This window comes from Macaca nemestrina, chromosome 2 (assembly GCF_043159975.1).
Source record: "Macaca nemestrina isolate mMacNem1 chromosome 2, mMacNem.hap1, whole genome shotgun sequence".
In the NCBI taxonomy this organism is placed as follows: Eukaryota; Metazoa; Chordata; class Mammalia; order Primates; family Cercopithecidae; genus Macaca; species Macaca nemestrina.
In genome coordinates this window covers 192621765-192647460 of record NC_092126.1, presented here as the reverse complement: position 1 = coordinate 192647460, position 25696 = coordinate 192621765, and the positions used below count along the sequence as shown (strand labels likewise).

General features: G+C 38.8%; 1 protein-coding gene across 5 annotated transcripts in view; it reads right to left on the bottom strand.

Annotated features, from left to right (window-relative positions):
- Window positions 1–23727, bottom strand: part of LOC105485507 (vestigial like family member 3) — a 53466-nt gene extending 29739 nt beyond the window's left edge. For 4 of the 5 annotated variants that reach the window (XR_989604.3, XR_989603.3, XR_989602.3 and 1 more), the window contains exons 1-3: window positions 23561–23727; window positions 11130–11412; window positions 1254–1784 (exon numbers count right to left, since the gene is read on the bottom strand). Coding sequence is in view for 2 of the 5 variants with exons in the window: in XM_071092568.1 (XP_070948669.1) it covers window positions 1254–1784; window positions 11130–11412; window positions 23561–23686 (940 nt within the window). In the remaining 3 variants the exon portion in view is untranslated. The remainder of the gene's footprint in view (window positions 1–1253; window positions 1785–11129; window positions 11413–23560) is intronic. The other variant, XM_011747893.3, reaches the window with a different exon arrangement.
- Window positions 23728–25696: the final 1969 nt, after the last annotated feature.

Sequence of the window (25696 nt, the reverse complement as noted above, 5' to 3'; positions counted from 1 at the left end):
ACTTTGTTTAGAAAAGCAGCTTGAACCCAGTCTCAATAGGAAGCTGAAATGGGTTAGATGGGGCAATGATCAACAATGGAAAGCTCAGGGATCATTTCCAATGATCAACAATGGAAAGCTCAAGTTAACCAAAATAAGAATGTTCCACTCACATCACGGGAGAGGTGAAATAAAGCTGAGCATTTATGACTCTGGGGAATTATTTGTTGTGAACCAGCACATGACTAAGGGTTCTCCATACTACACAAAAGCTGAGGAAGGAAAGAATTTCTTTAAGCTTTTGGAAAGAGAGTTCCAGTGTGCCGCAAAATGTTCTAGCGAAAGAATCTGGGACCCACCACTTTGGACTCTAGGGATGCAATGATCAATTTGTCGTTTTGGGCTCTGATGCCTGTGATTTCATGAGCTCAGAACTATGAATACTATTAATATAACTAGTCTGGTTCAAAAACCAAGCTCAGACAGTTAACACGTAACCTTCAGAACTAGTGAATTCCAGAGAGGAGATGAATGCTCTGTGAAGAAATCATTTCCTTACTATTCGTTTCTAAATCTGTTGAATATAAATTTTATAGTAGTCTTTTAAGTCTTGTATTATTTAAATCAGACAGGAAGAGAGGAGAGGAACAAAGGAGGAGGAATAAGAAAGAGAAAAGAAGGAAAGGCAAAGGAGGGTAAAATCAGGGAAAGGAGGGCAGGGGAGGGGAGGGGAGGAAGAAAATGAAGAAAACATCATTCTTTTAAAATATGTTCCCTAATTCTTGCTCAAAAGGCTACACTATAGACTATATTTCAGAAAGCAGTTTTTATAAGTCATACATGAGGCCTAACAAAAAAAAAGGAAAGAAAGAAAAATTACTCAAGTAATTAAAAATTACTCAAGTAAATAAAAATTACTATTTCTGAATTCTATTAGGCCTGACACATGGTATAATGTACAGAGACACGGGAGATTTAAATAATGGGCTCAGTTCTTTGTAAACAGAAGTTACCAGAGAGTCCATTTCAAAGGGACAGACTACTAGCCTAAGAGGTAAGAGAAGAGCTCTGAGACCTTTCTCAGGCTGTATTGCATGAGCTAGTCATACCAGTTTCTGCAGGAATGCAGAAATTATTACAAAATGGCTAGGTTCCATAAACATGTTGGTAAAGTTTAACTTTACAGATAAGAAAAAATAATTTCAAAACAAATTTCCACCTTTCCTTAAATTAACTTTATCTTGTTAGAGAAAGAAAGAAATCCAGCAGCTTACCTGTATCAAATCCCACACTTGGCACTATGTCTACTGTCCCATGAAAGGCTCCAGCCCATGCTGAGGTAGCAGAGGTGACTGTACTCGGTTCTGTCTTTGTGATGTCACACTGGGGAGCAGGAATCCTGGCCGCATGCACTGAAGGCATCAGCAGAGGCCCATAGGATGGATCCAGGGCAGAACCGGCAGGAGGGTGGTGATGGTGGTGATGATGGTGGCGGTGGCGCATGTGGGCATGAGGGTGGTGGTGCCGCATGTACACGTCATGCATATGGCTGTAGGATGGGCTCACCTGAGATGTCAAAGGATAAGGCCAGGACTCAGACACAGCAGGGGGAGGGGCTGGGCCAGTCTGATGCAGGCTGTGTCCTGGCCAAGGACTGGGATCAGCTGCAGAAAAGGTGCCAGGGGGTCCAGTGACCTGGAAGTCAGGATGAACTGCCCCCAGACAAGGTGCAGGTGGGGGCTGGTAAGAGCTGGTCCAAAAGGAAGTTGGGAAACTATTCCGTTGGCTTGAGAGAGCTGAGCTGTCTGAGAAGACAGAAAATAAAAAACACGATTAACATAAGACTCAGTTTTGGGATAGACTTGCCTCTAATTGTCCAATAATATTTTACAAGCAGTCAAACGAGCATGCACTCTTATTCTTCCCAAACAGGGGTGAACTGATATCAGGTTGGCCTCTGGGCTCGCAAGCCAATGGGTCCGTGTGCAGGATCCAAAGTGTTGAATGAGCCTCCCTCCATTTGCTTTGCTTGGCTTATGCCGTCACAGTCTGTGCTAAGGTTTGCAATTTGGGGATTGAAAAATTTCATTTCCTTCTGAGTACCTTGGCGTAAGAGGAGGTCATAGCTACCCACTTCACTGGTAAAGAAAGCTTATGCCATAAATGAGGTTTATATAAGTTGGAAATGATCATTTTTACCAACTTCTAAATGCAAATACGATTTTCATTTAAAGGAAAGATTTTAATGCCGAAGGTAACAATGAAAGTAAGATCACAATTACTTATACTCACTAACACTCATTTTCCATTAAGAAGAGTGTATTCTAGCCTCATGTTATTTGTTTATTTTCTGTGAAGATCTGGGAGTCTCTAGACCGAGAATAAAAACGGTCAATATTTAATACAGTATCAAATGTCCAACACTATGCCAGGGGCTTTTCATAGATAATCTCACAGGAGTTTCATTCCAGGCCTATGGGGTAATTATTGTTATTATCCCCATGATGAGAAAATCCCAGCAGAGAAGAAGCCTAAGGCTTAAGATGGCAAGAATGGGACTAGGCTTTGAAGCCAGGTGGCCTAAATGGCCAATGGCTGGTCCTCTTCATAAAGTGCCACAAGAGGGCACAATTGAAACTATGAACCTCAATGTCTCGAATTTGGTGAAGATCCTATGGAAATGATAAGTGGAGGAAATTCAAGTAGAGGTCACGGGTTTGAGGAACTATTTTGGGGAGACGGAAATATCAAAGAATAGCACTTAGAGACAAATAAGAAAGAAAATCATCCCCTAACTCTTCATCAATTCAATTTCCTACTCGATCATAACACATTTATACATGACCTACTGTGTATCAAACGTAGGCATCAGGGATGACCAAATGGACACCATTTTTAGCCACAATCTGCAGAAGGATAGATAAGTAAAACCAGACATGTGCAAGGTGACACGGTAGGTATTCTCCCAAAAGGAAGCACAGAGAGCACCGACCCAGCTTAGAAAGTGATAGGTAAGTGGAAGCTGACAGGCTGAGCAGGGGCTAGCCCTGGGAAGAGAGCTTTAGGCAAATGGATCAGCACATAAGAAAAGGCCATATATTACACACACACACACACACACACACACACACACACACGACAACAGCAGCATTTGAAAGACAAAAAGAGTTCGGTACGCAGAAGGTGGCAAAAGAAAAAATGAGACTATTGAAATAAGGACCCAGACGGGTGTAGACTTGCTGGCCATGGTACTGAATGTAAATTCTATTCTGAGGTGATAGGGTCTCAATGGGCTTTGAAGGGTTTTAATCTAGGAAGTGACATAGTCAAATCCATTTGTAGAAAGGTCAGTGTCTCCACCTGTAGCCTGTTGCCTACAGTGTTGTGTAACTGAACAAGCACTGGGCTGGGAGACCAAGGAGCCCAGCTTTCATCCTAGGTCTTACCCTAGGACCCTCGTTTTATCACCCCATATGGACCCATTGATCTTTCCATGGCTTACTTTCTTTTACTAAGAAAATGAAGTATTTGAATCCATTAATTCAAATTATCTACTGGCTTAATACTGCTAACAGTCTGTGAAGTGCCCCATGGATTATTTTTAACTATAGAAGAAGATATCTTCTAAAGACATTAGTCATGCAAGTTTAAAGAGAGTATTTGTATACTGAGTTCCACATAAAAGAAACTTGCTAGATCTTTCCATTGAATGAAGGGTAAGAGTGGAGGATATCTTAGGAAGTATTTTAAAATAAGAATATTCAAAACATTATCTATGTTCTCACTTCATAAACTTCCAGGCCATACTTTTCTTACCTCAGGGAAAGCTTAAAAAACTTCAATCAACCACCACATATATCATTTGGTTAACATAATTAGGCTATTAATGTGGTGTTTGAACATCTCTTCACCCCTAACGGCTGTGGCAGCAGCACTGCAAGCTCTTCCATTCTCTCCCCTTCAGCCAGGCATGGGCACCAGAGCTGTGATCATTTATCCCATCCATCCTGTGGTCAAACAGCTATTCACAGTCAATTCCCTCCCTCACAACATCTTCATCGATCTCAAAACACTCGGGGGAAATCTAGGAGATGATGTTCTTCAAAAGGCAAAGAATGGAAGTGCACACTTTAAATCTTCAACCAACCTCAGGAAACTTGTAATTGAATGGTTTTGTTAAAATCAAAATCTATCCAAAAACACCCCCTATGATCAACCTTACTGGCATTGAGGTAAATACGTTTTCTTGAATTAACAATCGTCTCTTTGCAACATATGAAAAATGCTATTAATGACAAGAAGGAAAGTCATATAAGTTGTAAGAAGAAAATTCAATATGCCTCACGTGATGGTCATTTGTAGAATATTTCAGTCACACCCACAATGAAAGCCATCAATGTTTAAACTTAAAAGCCATGCACAGAGTTTAGAGAGGCTCCTTGTTCTACATAGTTCATCCCTGCTACCACACGTCTGCCACTTTGCTCTCACAACCCCCATCTTGTGGGACCAAAGCCTTCATTCTGCTCCTAACTTCCATCTCCTGGGGGGCTAGAATCCTATTATGAAAACTAGTTAACCCCAACCACAAGTAAGTGCCAGAGATACAGAATTTCCCTTATTAAAATCCACTATTAAGATGTCAAAAGTACAGAGTATACCATTTCTCTGTATGCTTTTAGGCTCATTTATATGTACATGGAGCCAATCTTATTTTATAGATGCTTATGCAGTTTGAATATGCAGGCACAAAAGGGAATAATGAATGAATTCCTTATCAAAAATATTATTGGTATATTTATGAAGTACTGTACCATGATTAGTGAATACATTATTATTGAAAGTAGAAATCTATTTTTGAAAATGCACTCCATAAAGAATGAACAGAGTTTAAAAATGCTCCAGGGAAAAATAAAATTAAAAGGAACTTAATATTTTCCCAGTCAATATGTCTCTTGAGATTAATATAAAGTTTGCAAAGATCTATGCAGCCCTTGAAAAAAAACCTGTTGCATTTACAATTGAAACAATATTGAATTGAAAATAAGTTTATGAAGAAGCTTATACTTCAGAATCACTATTCGGTGTCTTACTTGTTTAAAGAAAAAAGTCTTGATGCAAAGGAAGAGATGATATGCTTTGTTTCATGCCTGAGAATCAGTGTGCTTATTTCATATGTATGTAAATTTTTTTCATTACATGATTCTTTGCTTATGAGTACTTAATCACAGCCATATTTGTTGGATGAAGAAAACATATGAAAAGCTGTGTGAGCTATTTCTATGCAATATTACATTTCAGGTTAGTGAAGGCAATACAGTACTTTATGCTATTAACATTATATGGTGATTTTGGATTCAATATTACCTGATACACAGATGATGTTAACTGATATTTGGATGATGTTGACACTGACAGTCTAACACATACAAAAAGCCCAACTGTAATTTTGATTCAATATGCATTTGGGGTTAAAAATATTACACACACATACATACACACAAGTTTATTTCTAGACAAAAAAGAAAATGGTAATATTGATACGTTGTCTAATACAATCCACTCAAAGCAAACCTAGTAATCTCACTATCTGATTTAGACTGGAACATGGTACACCAGGTATTTCTTTCAATTTCATAATAGCTGGGATACTTTTTACACTGATTCTAAATGTCTCTTTAAAACACACACACACACACACCCAAAAAACAATTTTAAAAAATCTCAGGGTAAAAAAGTTAAGAAAGATAAGATTCAAAATTTAAAGAATGATATAGCTTATTAATTTTGAAAATAACAACTAAATTAAAAGGAAAACGGGACAATGAAGTGTTGCAGAAACTCTAAGTCATCTTAAAAATTTCCAGAAACCACATTAGAATCAAAATTGATTAAAACATCATTATTAAATGTTAAAAGGTAACATTTTTACATTTTTTATTAATATCAGTAAAAAAACAAAATTCTACTCAATTCTTAACCTAAAGTGTTCTTGCTGTAATTTCATTGCCATTCTCTTGTTGTTCTTCCCACGAAAATAAATGGCTGGGTCAGAGGTGAAATGACATGTGTTCCAGTGTTTTCTGTCATTCAGTAATTATGCATTACCATTATGTCCGAAGATTGCCCTCTAGTTACTTTCTTCTAGAGTTGCTCAAAATGGGCCTTGTGACTCTACAATGAGAGTTTCAAGGGATGATGTCAGAGGCTGATACTCCTTGGAGGCAGCAGGGTGAGGTTAGTCACGCCTCACTTTTTTCCCCATGTCTTGGTCCTATGGACATTCTGTTCATTTCCAGTATCAGCCAGCTCATCAGACAGGCCCTCCTTTTCCTTTCTCCATTCGACTATTTAGGTTTCGTATTTATTTCGAGAGGTTTTTTTTTTTCCCATGAGAATGAATTGCTCAAGCAGACCCTATGTACATCAATGAGCCAACAGATAATTTTCTTTGCAGCTACAGTATCAGTAAGATTAGCATTCAGGATGGTTTTAAGTCAGTGATCTACTCTGCTATGGCTTGACATAAGTCCTGCCCTTTTCTACAGGTACACACACACTCATTTCTGTGAAGATCAGTGCATAGACGTATTTGAAGCCAATGTTTAGCTCTGCGCCAAATTAATCATATAGATTATTTTTAAAATCTTTATGATAACACTAGGAGAAGGGTATCAGTAAACACGTATTTGTATGGAGATAAGGGAACAATCATATTCATTAGGTTTTCTTTCTTTTTTTTTTTTTTTTTGTGATGGAGTCTTGCCCTGTCACCCAGGCTGGAGTGCAATGGCACAATCTCAACTCACTGCAACCTCTGCCTCCCGGGTTCAAGTGATTCTCCTGTCTCAGCCTCCCAAGTAGCTGAGATTACAGGTGGCTGCCACCACGCCTGGCTAATTTTTTGTATTTTTAGTAGAGACGGGGTTTCACAATGTTGCCCAGACTGGTCTCAAACTCCTGACCTCAGGTGATCCGCCCGCCTCGGACTCCCAAAGTGCTGGGATTACAGGCATGAGCCACCGCGCCCGGCCTCATTAGCTTTTCTTAATAGAAAGAAATGAAATTCTTTCAACCCTGTTAGAACATATAGCAGGATTAGAGGTAACTGGTAAGACATTGCCAAATAAAATACATGTACTTCCTGTCATTAAGTGTTTGCCTTACAGCTGAAAAACACCTAAAAAAACTTTCCTAGCTTCATCAAGGAGACATACATTCAAAGTATAACCATTATTCCATTATTAGCTGGCACACACTATTCTTTGTTTAAAGATTTACCATGGAAATCTATTCTGCAGTTAAACTTGATTCAGTTATTTAATTTGTTTGTGGCATAGTAGCACTTCTGTGGCACTGTAATAACTTTATGCTGTAAACTAGACCCTTTAACACTTGGTCAGCAGTTCCTTTCTAAGCATCATCGCCATGGCCACTAACATCATCGTTAGCCTTTAGTATCTACTATTATCTAAGATTCTGTGTTTTCTACCAAAAACACAAAGTTCCAGAAAACAATGTTCCTGGATAAAGGCTCAGGGTTTGTTTTCCATGTGCCAAATGAGTGGAAACTTACTTCAGGAAAAGAGAAAAGGCATCTGACTTTCATTTAGCACCTTGAGTCAACCTCTATGCTAAATTATTCATATACATTATTTAAAAATCTTTACAATAACTCTAGGAGATGGGTATCAATAAACACATATTACAGTTGAGGAAGTCGACGTAAGAGATTTCAATTTAGTAATCCAAGATCACATTGCAAGCAGAAGGTAAAGGCTGGAACATGAATCTAAAACCAATGGACTCCAAAGACTGCATTTTCCAATTCTGTGTAGCCTTGCCAATTAATATTAAATTGCCACCAACTCTCCTGTTTTATGAGAATAAAAGTGTGAATCTCATTTTATTGAACCTCTTCTTTAAGACATTTTCTATATCTTTATTTATCGTTTATGGCTGTCCTATAAATCCTACACAAGTTTTATATATTTATCTAAATATGACTAATTCACAGCTGAAGACAATTATGGCAAAGATCTAAGAAAAGCACATAATACCATTGAAATTATAGAACTTTACAGGAGAAAAGATTTTTACCAATTCTTTGCTTCAACCCCCTTATTTTATAAATAAGAAAACTATACCCAAAGATTTCATGTAACTTATTTCCAAGAAATTTGCTCTTTTGTCTTCTAAAGACTCTTTTGTCTTCTAATTCTGGATACATGGTATGAAATTGGTCCATTTAATTCAGTCACTTAATCATTAAATTAATATCTATTTCAGATTTTCCACATAGAAACACATTGTCGTGAGCATCAGAAAAAATTAGGTACCATAAGAAGATACGGTATTTGTAGACTTAGTGGGAGAATAGGAGCTAAAAATTGAAGTGCATGCTGTGTTCTCCTGGTATACTCTGAAAAACTGATGTAAAAACCTGTAAAATAGCCAGGAGGGGTAGCTTGCGCCTGTCATCCCAGTACTTTGGGAGGCCAAGGCAGGTGGATCACCTGAGGTCAGGAGTTCAAGACCAGCCTGGCCAGCATGGTAAAACCCTGTCTCTACTAAAAAAAAATACAAAAATTAGCTGGGCATGGTGGAGGCCCTCTGTAATCCCAGCTACTCTGGAGGCTGAGGCAGGAGAATCGCTGGAACTGGGGAGGCGGAGATTGTAGTGAGCCGGGATCGCGTCAATGCACTCCAGCCTGGGTGACAAGAGCGAAACTTCTCCAAAAAAAAAAGTTCTAAAACATCTGTTCTCCACCTATCACTTTGCATTCCATTCGCCTCACATCAGCATCTTTGCTTCTCATTAAATATTCCAAGCCCATTCCATCTTCAGGGCCTTTGTACTGTCTGTCCCGTGTGTGGAATTATTTTCCCCTAGGTAACCACATGATGAGCATTCTTATTTCCTTCAGCTATCTGCTCAAACGCAACTGTGCCCTACAGGGCTTTTGTTATCACCTTAGGTAAAATAACATCTTTTGTAACAATTGTTTGTTTCCTGTTTCTACCCCAAGACGTCAGCTCCATGAGGGCAGAGCCTTGGGCTGTCTCAGGACTTAGCACATTGCGTAACACATAGCAGGAGGTTAATAAATGTTTGCCGACTATGTCAATGAATAAAACAGGTGACATATTTAAAGATCAAATTTAAGATGGTTCCAAGAAAATTTTAATAATAGTTATGAAAACATTGCCTTGATTAGCCCTTTCTATGTTACACTTTTAACATCTGCTAAAGGACCTTGTGTAGTGTGTTATGCAAATTACAGGGAAAATGCTGATATGTTGTAGGGTTTCCACACATTCACAACATCCCACTGAAAATTATTTTGAATATGATACCATAGATAATCACCCTGGCACCAAGAAATAATTTAGGACATTAATTCTGATTTCTCACGTTAAATGATAACAAGGTTGCATATGCCCATGTGCTAAAAGAAGTAGACATTATATGTATTAGTCTCTTGGGACTGATTATCTTAATAGGATTCATTATTAATATATCAAATTATTTATTAAAGCCATCTAATTCACTAATGTTTTCCTATTTTCTTCCTCTACAAATTATTAAAATTATTCATCACATCCTGTTAAATAGGACATTAGTCTATTACGTAAGCATCATAGGCTTCCAAGGACTAAGTCTCAGTTCTCATAGTAAGTCCATAATGCTTACTAATCAAATAAGTAGAATGTTTTTCAATTCACTTCCATCAAGGCCTTGGATATATTATTTGTAATCCACCTTACCCTTTATAGTCACTGTTTAGTGTTGTTTATATTTACTGAAGAGAAAAGTAAAGAAGGAAGGAAAGAAAAAAACAGAGGAGAGCTGAGGAGGCCAGCAGAGAGGGAATGAAGGAGAGAGGGTAAGAAGGGAGGGAGGGAGAGAAGAAAAGAAAGATAAAGTAGGTAAGAAAAGATCAGGCCCAGCAATTCCACGTGGCCAGGACTTCTACAGTGGAGCAGAACCATTCCAGTGCTTCAGAGAAGGTACCACTAGTCACTGCTCACTGCTCACCTGGCCCTGCCCACAGGTGGCCAGCTTTTCCTCATGACAGGAATCACCCAGAGCCCTTGTTCAAGTGTGATTCCCACACTTGAAGATTCCAGTTCAACAGACTCGAGATAAGGGGGTCCTGCAAACTGTCCTTAACAGGACTAGATCAATGATTATCAAACTCAAGCCTGCATTGGAGTTACTGGGAGGGCTGGTTAAAACACAGACTGCCCCATCCCAGAGTTTCTGATTCTGCACGTCTGGGGTGGAGCCCAAGAATTTGCACTTCTAACAAGCTCCCATGTGGCACCGATGTTCCTGGTCAGGAACATCATACCTCGAGAACCATTTTACTAGATCATTCCTATAACCAGGTGAGTTTGGAAGAAATCATCACTGTAACAAATTTCTCTGAAGCTGTCATTGAAATGACATCTTATGTTTTTCTCCAACCCTGTAATTACCCTGATTTAGATGTCACCAATAATTTTCTGTGAGTCAGAAATCAGTTTCAAACATATCTCTGTGACCTCAATATAGAGAGAAATAAAGGAGTCCAACGTGCAGTTCTTTCTTTATCAAGGTAAAAACACTAGTTTAAACCATGTAGAGGCTGCCAAAAATGCCTAGATTGTATACTACAAAGAGTCAATACAACCACCAATCAGGATAGAGAAGTCTATTAAAAGAACACAGACAGCTTTCAATGTCTGTGTTCCTGGGTCAGATTCAGGTCTCTGGTATGTCATCACGTAGCACCTACTGGAATGAGCAAGAGCTAAGTTTTTAAAAGCTGATTTAGACACGCCTATTATTTAGAGATCCAAATTGGGCCACTGGGGCTTTAGGAATGGTGCTTCGCAGCTCAATGCGGCCACTATAAACTCAAGCCGGTTGTATCACTCCTTTCCATGAGGAATTTAAGGGGTGTGACTGCATCCTTTCCAACCCTGCATTCCACATGTGACAAAACCGATCCAGCTGTTTGTCTGAAAGAAATTCCTCGCTGTCCTTAAATATTAAAAAGCAAGTGGATATCCATCCTCAGGGGCAAGTCTCCAGCTGGAACCTGGTACAGGCAGTTGCGAAACAAAGACAGTGCCCTGGAGAGCATCTGCTTTTGAATTCTTACCTCGCCATAGGGGGGTTAGCCCCATCTTGCTTTTTGAAATGGCAGATTCTGGATGGAGGGTGATGGCTTGGCCCAAAGCTCTTGAGAAGTGTTCATCCACTACTGACCCAATGTCTCCCTGGAAATAAGTGAAAAGGACACAGCGAGAGTTAAGGTACTCCATCTCGGCAGGCTGGTCTTTCTCCTCCTCCTCCTCCTCCTCCTCCTCATCCTCCTCCTCTTGTTTGCTGGGAAGGGTGACTTCCAGAGAGTCCTGCATCTTGCTGAATACCGCTAACTTCTTCTGGGATGGAATAAACAAAACACAGTATCAAAGACAGTTTGTAAAAAGGCATTCACTAGTTAAGTTTTCACTTTAAAAAAAAACAATCTAAATATTAACATATGTTTGCAAACGGATTCTACTTCATCTGCTTTATTCCATCTTTTTCCTCCCCAAACCAGTTGCCTCCTTCCCACACTAAAAAAAAAATAATATTAATAAAAAGTCTGTGATTCTACATTTGGCAAACAAACATAAAAGCCCATTATCAAATAGCATATTTTCAAAATAGGATTTTGTTTTTGTTTTTGCTTTTTGTTTTTTCATCTAGCTAGGCCAACGGGAGAATGACATTTTAAAAAAAGTTTTTCTTCCCAGTTTTGGTTTACTTTTAAAAATGTAACATACAGCAGTGTTACGGTTTAGGACAGAGAGGAATGACTGTCTGGGGGTGGGGTGGAGAAGAAAAGAACTTTTCATAAATAAAACAAACTAAAATAAAAACAGGAATGTAGCATCTTATAAAAGGATTTGGCAGATGTGCTGAACTCATTTCTCAAAAATCAAACTAAAATGACAAAATAAGTCTGTGTGAAGATGCATTTTACATGGAACATATTTTTCAGATGTTCCACTTACCATCATTATCATGAGGGGAAAAAGTTTTATTATGGCTTGCTGAAAATATTATAAAATACTAGTAGCGGGTTAATCTTTCAAATAAAAATGAGAAAGATTTGTTAACTTAAAATGTTTAAAATATATGATAACTCTCATAATATACATTATGTCAGACAAGCTTCTAAAACTTTCTATTTATCACCTCATTGAATCTTTATAATTCTATAACATGGCTATTAATACTATCCATATTGTAAAGATTAAAAAGCTAAAGCACAGAAAAGTTAAGTTACTTGCCAAAAGTCACAAATCGTGTGAGCTGCAGAGTCCAAATGCATAAGAAAATCAGACAGGTATAGACATGTGTGTGCACACATGTGCTGGGGAATGGCAGAGAGGGGTATCTAGAGTATAGATATGCATGTGCATACATGTGGTAGGGAAAGGCAGGGAGGGACATCAAGAGTAAAACAATTACAAAAATGTATTTTGTATTGTTTTTCTGTGTAATACATTTATAGTTAATAGATATTTTATTATTCCTGCTTTTCAATATTTCCAAACATTTTTCACTGAGCACATATTACATTTATTATCAACTTCAAAGCAAATTACATATAAGAAGATAATGCTAAAGATTGTGAAATGTATTATTCTAGTGACCAAACGAGCTTTCTCTGTCATCCTTATGTCTGCAAAACCTGATCCTTGATCATACCATTTTTTTTTACTTTGAAAAAAATGCATGCTGGAAAATGAATGTGAATAGAAAAAGATAAATCACTCCAGAATACCCAGTAATTTTTCATATGTTAGCAAAATACCTACCCCAGACTCTGTATTTCTAATGTAATTACTAGCTTCAATATCTATAGCTCCAAATTATAAATGCACCATTCAACAATTTGGCCCCTTTCCCCAGCAGTGAATATGTTGCTCTTGTATAAGGTGAGTACTGAAATATTCAGAAATACTATGAGCTTCTAGTTATCGTTTCAGGATGGTTATTTATAAATATATATTTTGCTTTTATTTAAAATTTGTGTCAGTATGGTTATGATTTGTTGATGAATAGATAATTCATTCTTTGTAAGTGAATGTGCCTTGCTGATGAATAGGTAATTGCAATGACCGAGTGCTTTCCTTTCTCATAATCTACTTCTGCACAGATTTGAACATTTTTATATTTAACTTCAATAGTAAAAACACCATAGAACCATATGGTACGTGTAAAATTAGGGAATCGAGCTAAATAACCTCTAAAGCCACTCCTAGTTTTAAATTCCATTCTAAAATTAAATGAATATTATAATTTATTAGTCAAATCACAGTGCTGCTTCTTTCGGTGCATGTGTATTTACCTAAAACATGTACTGTTTTAACCGTATGCACACACTCTCTGTTGAATATTCTGGAACATTAAAAGCCGCTCTGTATTTACATGAAAACAAAAACCCTAAAACCTATCTACATGGTGGCATCATTGTCCACAAATGTTCATTATTATTCGTGAAACTAATTTCTTTTTTCTGTTATTGTCCAGCCCAGCATCAGTTTGTGAGAGTGGGGCTCTGCATATAAATGCTTTATTTGTTTAATTGTAACATTCATTCTTTAAATAGAAGAGCCTAGCTATGTTAACAATCCAAATAAAGTCAATGTTTTATTTTATCTTTAATTGACAGCAATTAATTCTCAGATGAAATAAAAGTGAAGTTTTATATATATATACATATATATATATAAAGGATTTGAAAGTCATGAATCCTGATACAAATGTCAAATAGTATTCTGATCAATAGTAGCAATCATAAAATATCAATTTTAAAATTGATATTTTTAAATCAATCATTGTATTTAAACTATAGAATTTCAATCTATTTAAGATTTCAGTTTTCTAAATGCTTCATAATATTGTGTTACCTTTCCTACCAATTTTTGAATGGTTGGATAGAAATAAACTAACCTAAAAATTATATTTTTCAATATGCAATGGGGAATAGTAAGCGAAAGCTGCCCCTGCATTAAAAAGCTCATCATCAGTTTATTTTAGAAAAAGAATTATCTCAATGTATGCATTCTTTATATTTTTATTTCATATATGTAATATATCTATATTTACATAAATACATATACTGAAATATTCCTTTTTGATATGGCAAACATACATGGTTCTTTAAAATATCTATACTGATTCCTCTACTTAAATAAAGTTTTTTGGAATGATTATAAAATATACTTTCTGTTTTCTTTTTCTCTCTCTGGGTTCTTTAAGCCCGATTCTTTTACTAATTAAATAAATTTGCTAGAAAACTATCAAACAAATAAAATGAAAAAAGCTTATATCTACCAATAGGCAGGACACAAGAACTCTACCATTGCCACTTGCACTTTTTTTTTAGATAAAGTTAGATTGGGCCGGGCGCGGTGGCTCATGCCTGTAATCCCAGCACTTTCGGAGGCCGAGGCGGGTGGATCACGAATTCAGGAGATTGAGACCATCCTGGCTAACACGGTGAAACCCCGTCTCTACTAAAAAATACAAAAAATTAGCCGGGCGTGGTGGCGGCGCCTGTGGTCCCAGCTACTCGGGAGGCTGAGGCAGGAGAATGGCGGGAACCCGGGGGGCGGAGCTTGCAGTGAGCCAAGATGGCGCTGCTCACTCCAGCCTGGGAGACACAGCGAGACTCCGTCTCAAAAAAAAAAAAAGGATAAATTTAGGTTAATTTAATTTTCGCAGATTATAATGAACCAATTTAAACATTTACGTTTACAACACATACACACACACACACACACACAGACATAGCCTCACGATCAACAGTACTGGTTAAAATAAGAATTTCAAAGTATCAAATGACCTGATAACTAACTAATGTGCTAAGGTTGAATTTGCATACTTTTGTTTTAACATTAAATGTGATCATGAAGAAAACAGAAATACAACATTTAAACAGCAATCGATTCAAATGCTGCCATTCATCCCATCTTAATTTCATTCGCCATTCTCCATAGACTCTCGTGCCTCAACTACTTTCTAATATCTGTATTTTGTTGACTGTAAATCAATTTATTGTTTTTTTTTTGTTTTGTTTGGGTTTTTTTTTTTTTTTCTTTTTTGAGACGGACTTTTGCTCTTGTTGTCCAGGCTGGAGTGCAATGGAGCGTTCTTGGATCACTGCAACCTCCACCTCCCGGGTTCAAGTGATTCTCCTGCCTCAGCCTCCCTAGTAGCTGGGATTACAGGTGTCCGCCACGATGCCCAGCTAATTTTTTGTATTTTTAGTAGAGACGGGGTTTCACTATGTTGGCCAGACTGGTCTCAAACTCCTGACCTCAGGTGATTCACCCCCCTCAGTCTCCCAAAGTGCTGGGATTACAGGCGTGAGCCACGGCGTCCAGCTCTGCTTTTTTTTTTTAACTAAGTATTTTACTCATGAGCACTTCTGCCACATTCTGTATTCACTTGGTCTTTGCTCCTTCAGTGAAACGTTCCTAGTGTTACATTCTTTCTTGGAAATAATATATAAAATTCAAAACATTGAGACTAAATATCAAATCATCAGAACCCAGATTTCCTGATTCAAGGTCAAAATGTAATCTAATTGGTATTTTTCTCAAAATGCACAATCACTTCCTAAAAATATCCAGATTTCGCAGAAATATTTATGTTTTGCTTAGAAGACCCTGAAGAAATGTTAACAAAAATAAAGTCATCTAAAGGGACTTTAAAGACTACAAGTTGTTGGGTTTTTTTAATGCACATTTATGTCTCTTCACCACAATATAGTTATGACACTTTTTCCCTAGGTAAAATGACTCTGGAGTAAGATGAAACAATAAATGGGTTAATAGCTATAAAGTGAACGCTAACTCACAAAGAGGTTAAAGTATCAATGTGGAGAGTTCGCTTGGGCAGTACAGACCATATCCAACCGCCACGCTGCTTGCCACTAGGCACAACAGTAACAAACTTTTCAGCAGGAATGTGCCGGGGAAGGATTTGTCTGACAAGAGAAAGACTTCCATGTCAGGAGCCAAATACCACTAACTCCCCAAGGCTTAAGCCTACAAAATGCCAAATGATTACCGTGCATATGTGGAAACTTTTTTCCTAGGGAAACAAAAGTATTTTAATGAATCACTGGAGTCTTTGGATATTTAGAAACAGATTTAAAAAGAAAATCTACTGGCTAGCTTTTTAAAATACAATGATTTTTTTATATTCAAAAACACGATTGGAGCTATAAGAAGAAATCGCTCTCTCTAAATATTTCAAAATCGTAGAGGCCATAAAAGCAGCACATTGCTCTTTGACCATATGTATTTTTTTCTTTTGAGACAGGTTCTTGCTCTGTCACCCAGGCTGGAGTGCAATGGTGTGACCACGGCTCCCTGCAGCCTCCACCTCTCAGGCTCACATAGCTATCCCACTTCAGTTGGGACTACAGATGCGTGCCACCATGCTGGCCTTATTTTTTTTCTTATTTTTTTTGTAGTGACAGGATCTCACAATGTTGCCAGGGTTGGTCTCAAATTCCTAGCCTTATTTAGATCCTCCTGCCTCAGCCTCCCAGAAGTGTTGGGATTACAAACATGAGCCACCGTGCCTGGCCACATATTTCTTAATTTACTTGGATAACAGCTTTTGCTTCTTCGCCTGTTTGGAGAAGGCTAGATCAGCTTATATGAGGTTGGGTCAAGTTAAGGAACATATGTCACAAACCTTTTGTATATTTCGTTTCACATAACTGTCCTCCCACACACAAATATTTTGTCAGAATAAGTACTCCCAAGTAATAAGTTAATATGCAAATTACTGGGTCAGGATGGTCTAATTATAATAGTAAGTGGCAGAGATGGGATTAGAACCTATTTCTGTTTGTTTACAAAGCCTGTGCCCAGAAAATAGACTAAAGAAAATGTGTCTCTATGGTATTTATTTTAACTGAATAAACAAGCCGTAAACATCAGTCAGCGTGGCATCACATACTAACTAGGACAGTCTAAAACTCATGACATTAAAAAAATAGAAATTAATCAATGCCATGCTTTTAAAAACATACATCATTCTAGATGAAATTGAACTTCTATATCTAAGAATATATTATCTCCTTGACAAATCAGATACATAAAACAATTGTTTACAATTTTTCTGAAAATCCCATTTTGGAAATTTGACGAGAGTCAGTCTGTGAGACAAAATCACACCTCACAATTCTGTGTTTGTTTGTCTGTTTTTCTTAACAGTAGGGAGGAGTCAACCAAAAATCATATAACAACATGATGAGTTACTTTCGAGTGCATTTGCCTCTAAACGATTCTTGTCACTATCAAAAAATCAAATCTAACCCCTCCAAGGAAGAAAAATTTCCAGTTTTAATGATGTTCAAAAAAATGTGCCACAGGCTTAGAGGCGATTTCAAAATTTACATTCCCAAAATGTTTTAAGCAATGATCATATCATGAGGGTATGTGTTCTCCCTCAAACCAACTACTTTGAAGGAGAAAACAGTTTCCAACATATAAATTTCTAGTGAGTTTGTATAATTCTATTACTGGACTTAGGGTGCAATTACATTTTTAAGGTTATTTATCCATTATTCATTAATTTATCTAATTGTCAATTAATACCTACTTTGGGTCAGAAATTATGCAAAGACTCGGAGTCACAAAGATGAGAGTCATAGCCTGTTCCTAAACTCAAACTTCTCCTAGTTAGTTGCAAGAGTATGGTAAAGGCAATCATAAATAAAGAGAGCCTCATGATTTATTGACATGGCTGATTGCATTAGATTCTCTAAGTGGCTAATATTCCAAAATTTAAAAGTAAGAAAATTCAAAAGATAACACTAGGTTAATTACTGTTTTCTTCTTTCTAAAGCAGCACCGATGGGAAGGGAATTCAATAGAAAGAGAACTGAAATGGGAAAGAAGATTTGACCAAAACGATTTCCATGAGTCTGAGCGAGCCACTGAAGCTTCTGGCCCTTAGCTTCCTCTTTTGAAAACAAGAAACTTTGATTTGATGCTCTCAGAGGTCTCTCATCCAACTCTATATCTTAATAAGCAACATGCTAGAGCTCTAGACAAATTCACACTTAACTTTGTTTCTCAGATTGGCTGCCTCTTCTGATATTTAGCCAAAAAAAAAAAACCCTACAGATCATTGAAGAATAATTTATTTTCAGACATGGGTCATCTAGCCCAATTCCTAGGAATTAGTTACGGTGCTTCCTTTATCTGTCTTCATATTAACAAGAAAAGACACACTTTTAGAGTCCCCCTACTTCATCCTCCAATGACAAGTGTTTTGGCACACTGAAATCATATAGTTTTAAGGAGAAATGACACCTGTTGAATTTAGGTCATTTTTTTTTTTTCTTCTTCTACTCAAGAAGGAGACAAGTGAAAAGCGGTTCAGCTCTCCCAGTTCAGACCACACTTGTAAATTACTGGAGTAAATCTGCTATCCACTGAACTATCAGTAAATATGGATTTATGAGTTGTTCTAGCAGCAGCTGTTTAGGTCTAATGGTTCAGGGCACTCTTAGGGTCTTCCTAAATGAGTAGTCAGAGCAGAAAACCAGCTGCTTAAAGAGATGTGTTTTGAAAGGTTCAAAGCAGAGCTTAGCTCAAAAGTTTTGCTCTCACTGTCCCTGACAGAGCCTCAAATTCAACTCTTAGAGAGTCTTTGTTTCTTGAATAAAAATGTTTTCTTGGAGCTAATACCCTAACGTATTATCTATTACAGGATATATTCATTTTCAGCTTTTTAAAAAGTTAGTTGGACACAGAGCCTATGGAAATGAGATCCAAGCTAAGCACTCAGGTCTTAGAATGACAGTCACCTAGCTTACAAGTTTGCTTTAAGATCTGTCTTAGGTACCATAAGCTTAAGAGTTTTATTTCCACTGAAAAATCACTTTGCAAAGATAGATATGACAAATATATATACTTGTGATATACACAGCCCAGCCTCTTCTGCAGTAGCCTGAAGAAACGGTGCATAGGAGAACAAGGTTTTCCACTCTAAACACCTCTTTTACCATCTTATAGGTCTCCTTGCCATCTCCGGCTTTATGAGATGCAAAATTTTACTAAGGGCCAGATAAGGTAGGACTTCATTGCATTTAGTCAAAATACCCTTTAGATAAATTTCCAGAGAGTTTCCTTGTCCTGGCATTTGGTTTCTTGGTGAACACATCCTCACTATGCATGATTTTATGGATCTCAGTCTTGCCCTTACCATCATTATTGTAATCTCCATTCTGGTTGACCTCCAGCGATAACAGTTCAGTTATGTTAACAGTTAATTTTTCCTCCGGTTTGGATTTTCTGGCTGGGAAGTCATTGGGAGCATGAAGCTCTGGGGCACTTCAAGTCTCTAAGTCTCTACAGTGAAGTTAATTTGTGTAGTGTGAAGTTATAGGGGCTGTTCTTTCTCAAAGAAATCCTGTATGAATTTTTATAAATCCACTTAAGTCCTTACTTACAGTTGCAAGAAAAATAGATCCTCTGCCTCAAATAAGTTGTCTGTGAATGGAAACTACTTGGGTTATAATTGTATTATTTACTCTTAATGAATCTAAACTTACATTGGAAGAGCTATAATAGATGAGGCACTTAAAATTAACTGCTAATACCACTTCCTGTATTTTATTTTGGATAAATAAATATTCATTTGCTAAGTGGATATACTATTTCATCAACACGGGGTGCAACATGGGTAGCATAAGTCATTAGCATAATCCAAATGCTTGCTAAAGGCCTTGGAATGCCTAAACTTAAGAAAGTACACTACCAAGGACTTGGAAAGAATCTCGCACTCCAAGGCCAAAGAATCTACTGCATATTAATCTTCATTATCAAAACAAATTGATTGGGGATCTAAAGACAAAAATAAGCCTATTGTGCAATAGCAAAACATTAAAAAAGTTTAAAAAGCTTTAGGAAACTTCACGGCATTGTACAAAGATGCTACACTGGAGAAAGGGAGATCTGGTGGTCCTAATTTTGTCACCAGCTTTGAAATCTTTAGCCAGGCATTTCAGTCCTATAAAAATCCATTTTCTCACTTGTAAAAGGAAGAGTTGAAGTTATGTTTTTCCAGGGCTTTTTTCTCTAACAAACTGAATCTCAGAACAATTGTATGACTCAACCAAGGTAGCAGAGTCCAGACAGAGTTTGAAAAAACACCTTGCAAAACTTATAACTGAAGTTCTGCCTCCAAGGGCACTTAATTTTTTCAAGTGAAAGCATGCATGCAGATTCACCCAGCTGTTACCCTGGAAGAAGACAGAGTAAATATACTCTATTTTATATGAAGCCCAAAGTGTGATTGTTAAAAAATCCCCATGTGCAATTAGAAAGCCGGTGACTGTTCTCTGCCTCATCTATAAACTGCATAATTCTGAAACATTTGACAGCATGTGCTGAGAGATCGAGTCAAGAGTTCTACTGAGGAGATGTTAGAGACTGACATATTAAAGCCAGGATGAGATGGTGGGCATGGGAAACAGGTCACCCAGCATCCCTCAGCAATTTTGGCTCTATAAACCCCACTGTATGATTTATACCCAGCCATGCAATCTCTAGTAATTGATGTCAGGGACTATAAAATTTATACTTTGGACATATTTTAGCTTACTTTGAATTTTTAGCCCAATGTATACCTAAGTAACACACTGCAGTACAAGCTAATATAAATATATATACAGTTCACTAGGTTTTTAAAACGACATTCACTTATTACCCACCTACAACATACAATATATTCAACAAAAACCTAAACTTAAATTTCAAGTGCACATTTGTGCTTATAGGGAAACAGGTGAGAATACACGTGCCTGGATAATAAAGTTCTGTTATTTCCAAAATAATTCTCAATATTATACGATCATTTGTTAAGAGGGAAAATATACCTGTGTTTAAAATCCATCATAATGAATAATTCTGATATAGTAATTAATAAGGACTTCAGAGCTACACAGTTTGCGGGGAAAATTAGTTGACAGATACACTATTATAATTGAATACAGAAGTAATACAAAACTTTAATGTTGTCTTTTCTAGCATTTCTTTAAACGACCATTAAAATTTCTTGATTACTGTTACTTTTCTTTGCTCCTTTTCCATTTTTTCCTTCTCAAAAAATCATTTTTTCAAATTCAGTAGGAGTTGTAGCCCTTACTTTTGTCTCCCAGGCAAGATTCTATTAGGGGTCACTTCCCATGTATGGAGAAAGCAATCTTCATGGATAATAATGATAAAACCTTATGGAATGCAAAAACAACCAAAATATGTATTCTCAGATGACTGCATTAGGGCCAAGTCAATATTAGTCCCACTTCACCCACGCATCACATAGTCTAAAAATGCTGTCAGCCTGATAAGAATTTCCTGATTTACTCTCTTTTCCAATAGAAAATGTAGGTCATCAAAATAAACTTCTGACAGTAAAAGAACAGTTACACCATCAAGTCTTTTTTTTTTTTTATTTCACCAGCCGGTTATGGTCAAATAGTTTCTTTACGTAACCAAAAAAAAAAGAAGAAGAAGAAGAAGAAGAAGAAAAAGAAGAAAGAAATAAATCTTGAACAAGCTGTTTTAGTAAAAGCAACAAGAAAATTTCCAAGCACATCTCTTGATTACATTCTTATGGTTGACTCAGCCAAACATCTAGTTAATCTAGCTAAGCAATGTCTACAAAAGTCCAAAATATAGAAGTTGAACTAATCAATGTAGATAAATTGTTTTCTTTTTAAGAAGCTCATTGGTCAGAGTTTTTCTAATTTTTATTTTATTTTATTTTATTGTTTACTTTTTAAAATTGTTGTCTTCAGTATGTTGATGGTTTTAGCAAGAGAAATGAATTGGGGACAGAGTCTCAGGGCCATTGCAAACATTATATAAAGTATTTGGAGTCATTTCTTATTGAAAACTTTTATGATTGGTAATTTGCCATTTTCTCTGATACCGAATGTTATTTTCTAGCTCAAAAAAAAAGTGTTATAGTATTAACTCCACCACAGATTCATTAATTTCACAACCCTAAAAAAATGAAGCCGTATTTGAAACAACTTCTACTAGTTTGTTATTTTATAAAGGAGGAAAGTATCTTTCTGAATACGTAGAGAAGTTTTAGTTTGCTGCTCATCCACATTCCAAATGATAATTGAAGGCCTCTATAATATCAGAGATGCTTTGAAATGCTGGTGCTGTTGAATATTTTTTTTTTTTTAAACAGGATAGCAGGAAAGTAGGGCTCCTTCCTCTTTGGCCCTAATTGGTCCTAGTGAAGCTGGTACTATTCAGCAGATGAATCTGGGACATGTACCCTTCCAGAGTTAGCTGAATTTCATAGTTCCTAAATTCTAAACAGAAAGTTAGATTTCTTTCTAAAGCATAGCACTGTAATTCTAGCAAACAGACAGACGTAGAGGAAATATAGAAAGTAAAAAGTCAGATTAATTAACAGCCCAAACCTATGAAGGTTTGCAATAAAACATGTGGTTCCTAAGAAAGTAAAAAGAAATAAATCAATATATTCTACGGATGGTAATTTCCTAACCAAATCTAGTTATACATTTTTAAGTTTCTCCAAATCCACCCACCCTAATTCCCATAGTCTGAGGTGGACTCTATTTTGGTACAGCCCTTGCCACATACATTTTTTATTTTAATGTAGCACTAACTAAGCCTTGGCACACTCTCCATTGTATCCAGAGAGTAATGTCCAAGGGCGCCTCGTGCCAAATTCCCCAGAACTCTACTGTTCCTTCTAAAGTAACGATATCATCTCCTCAGTTCACGACCCCTTATTACGGACATCTTCAGTCACTCTTGGAAGAGTGGAGACCCAGCATTCAGAGATCCAAGGTAACCTTTTGGCCTAGGGACACACTGTCAACAGACTGAGCACGTACTATATAACAAGCTCTGTGCTTTGCTGGGATGAAAAAATGAATGAAGAACCTTGGAATCCATCCCTGTCCTCTAAGTCACAGTCACAGGGAGAAACATTCTGTGGAGAAGTTCTGGTAACACCCGATAGACATGATGCTAGACCAGTGTTCCCCCATGAAAGTCCCAGATCATTTCGTGAACTCACTCTCCAGATAGCCTCCCCTACCTCTGTCAGCGCACTTCATCTTCCTCATCAATAAAACCCTCAAACATTCCAACTTTCCAAACAAACAAAATAGTTGGTTTAAAGGAAGTTTACTCACATAGTCCTAAGACAGATGCCCTTGGTGAGCTTCAGAGAACTGAGTCCTAAGAGCTCGGGTGGCTATGAGGCTCAGCCTCTGAGCTCCGGTGACCACAGCTCAATGAAGCCCCCAGCCAGGTCATGCCTCACCCACCCGTACACCCCGCTGCTCTCCCTTCCCGGCTCTCTCGGGATGGCTTCTGCTCAAGGACGCTCCCGCAGGTCCCAGCGCATCCTCCGCGCCACGCGTGCCGGCGGGACGTCGCCGAGCCCCAGACCGATACTCTCGATGCCCTTCGCCCCCGCCCCCGGCAGGCTGCCCGGCCGGTGACTCACCTGCTGGCCAGGTTGGGGCGCCGGCTGGTAGTAGGCTGTGGGGCAGGTTGTCGCTGCCATGGGGTTGGGCAGATACTGGGACGCTCCATACGGCTGGGGGTGATACATCACCTCCGCACAACTCATGGCAGCCGGGGCAGTGGCGGCCCCCGAGCTGCGGCCGCCGCTCTACGCGCTGGCGCGAGGGGCGCGGGCGCCGCCGCCGCAGCTGCCGCCTCTGTCGCTGCTCCAGCTGCTACTGCGGCGAAGGCGGGTCCTCGGCGGCCTCGGGCACCGCGCGGGGCGCGGGCTCGGGAGGGACAGGCAATCAGCGGGGGCCCGTGCGCGGGCACCTTCATCTTCAGCCCCTCCGGGTGTCCCCTGCCGCGCTTATATAGCGGCTCAGGGACGCAGCCGCCCGCTGCGCCGCTGGGGCATTACCGCGTCCGGCTCCCGCGAGGGCTGCGGCGCCCACGGCAGCGCCAGTCACAGCCACAGCCCAGGCCCGGGTCGGCCAGCCGTGGGGAGCCCGGTTCTGGTTTGCATATACACAATGCACGCCCGGGGCTCGTCCTATCACGAGTGCTCCCGGCTGTGAGAGGACCGGGAGGCGGGGGCAGAGGGAGGGGGAACGCCGGGGAGGAGGGGGAGCACTTCGCCTCCCCAGGCTCTGACGCGGAACTTTGCGAAGTTTCTCCAACTTGCTTTGCAGCCGGCGGGTCACCCTGCAGGGGGACCCCGGCGAAGGCTGGCTGCGGATTGGAGCGAAGTTTGCAGCCCTCTCCGCCTCTCAGCACTGGATGGTGGTGGGAGGGGAATGGTATGCAGAGGCTCCGCGCCCTCGATGCTCGGCAGGTTCCCACCCTGTCTCTGTCACCTAGCCGCCAGGGCAAGGGCTTCCCAACTCCAAGGAGATTTTACAGGGAACACCAACTCAGAGGCTGGGGCCAAACAAAAGCCAAGTGTACAAAGGGGTAAAACAGAGCAGGCGCAGAATACACGGGGATTAGCTCCTACACTAAAATAATCATAAGTGAAAGTTAACATCACTACAAGTGCGCACATGCCAAGAATGCAACACAGTTTTCCACAAGCAATCTCTGCTTTAAGTTTACATCTTCATGGTATGACACTGCTGTGGGACGTCCACCATTTCTGGCTTTTACAGCCTGGTTTTCATAGAGCAATAAAGGGTAGTTGATTAAGCCCATTCAGCTAATAAAGGTTTATCTATTTGCAATTGGATCTGACCCTCTCCAAATGGGGGGAAAAATCTGTGAGAATATACTTGCATTCCGACGTAATCAGTAGAAATAATTATACTCACATTATTTTATTTATTTTGAGACAGGGTTCCCCTCTGTTGCCCGAGCTAGAGTGCAGTGGCATGAGCACAGCTCACTGCAGCTACCACCCCTACGCTCAAGAGATCCTCCCATCTCAGCCTCTGGAGTAGCTGGGACTACAGGCCTGCAGTACCACGCCCAGCTTTTTTTTTTTTTTTTTTTAATTTTTGTAGAGGGTCTTGCTATGTTACCTAGGGGGGTCTCTAGCTCCTGGGCTCAAGGGATCCTCCTGCTTCGGTCTCCCAAAGTGTTGGGATAACAGGCATGATGCACCGTACTGGGCCTCATTTTATAAATGAGCAAACTCTAGTTCTGAGGTTCAGCAAACACATCTTTTCTTATACATAGGCATCCTCTTTTATGACTCAAAGAAATCTCTCATTTTCACAGTCTATCTTTTCTCAGAGAAAAAGTCAATTTGAAAGTCAAATGTACTAATGTTTTTATAGATTGAATTATATCTTCCCCAAAATTTATATATTGAAACCTTAACCCACAATAAGGCTGTATTTGAAGATAGGACATAGAAAGAGGTGATAAGGTTAAATGAGATGTAAAAGGTTGGGCCCTAATCTGATAGGACTAGGTTCCTTATAAGAAGACAAAACACACCAGATATATCTGTCTCTCCCCCAAACAGCACTCCCTGCTCTGGCAAAGAGGAAAGGTCATCTGAAGTCCTAGTGAGTTGCCTACAAGCCAGGAAGAAAGGTCTCACCTTGAAACTAACACTGACCACACCTCATCTTATGCTTCTAGCCCCCAGAACTATGAAAAAATTAACTTCTTTTTTTGAGACGAAGTCTCACTC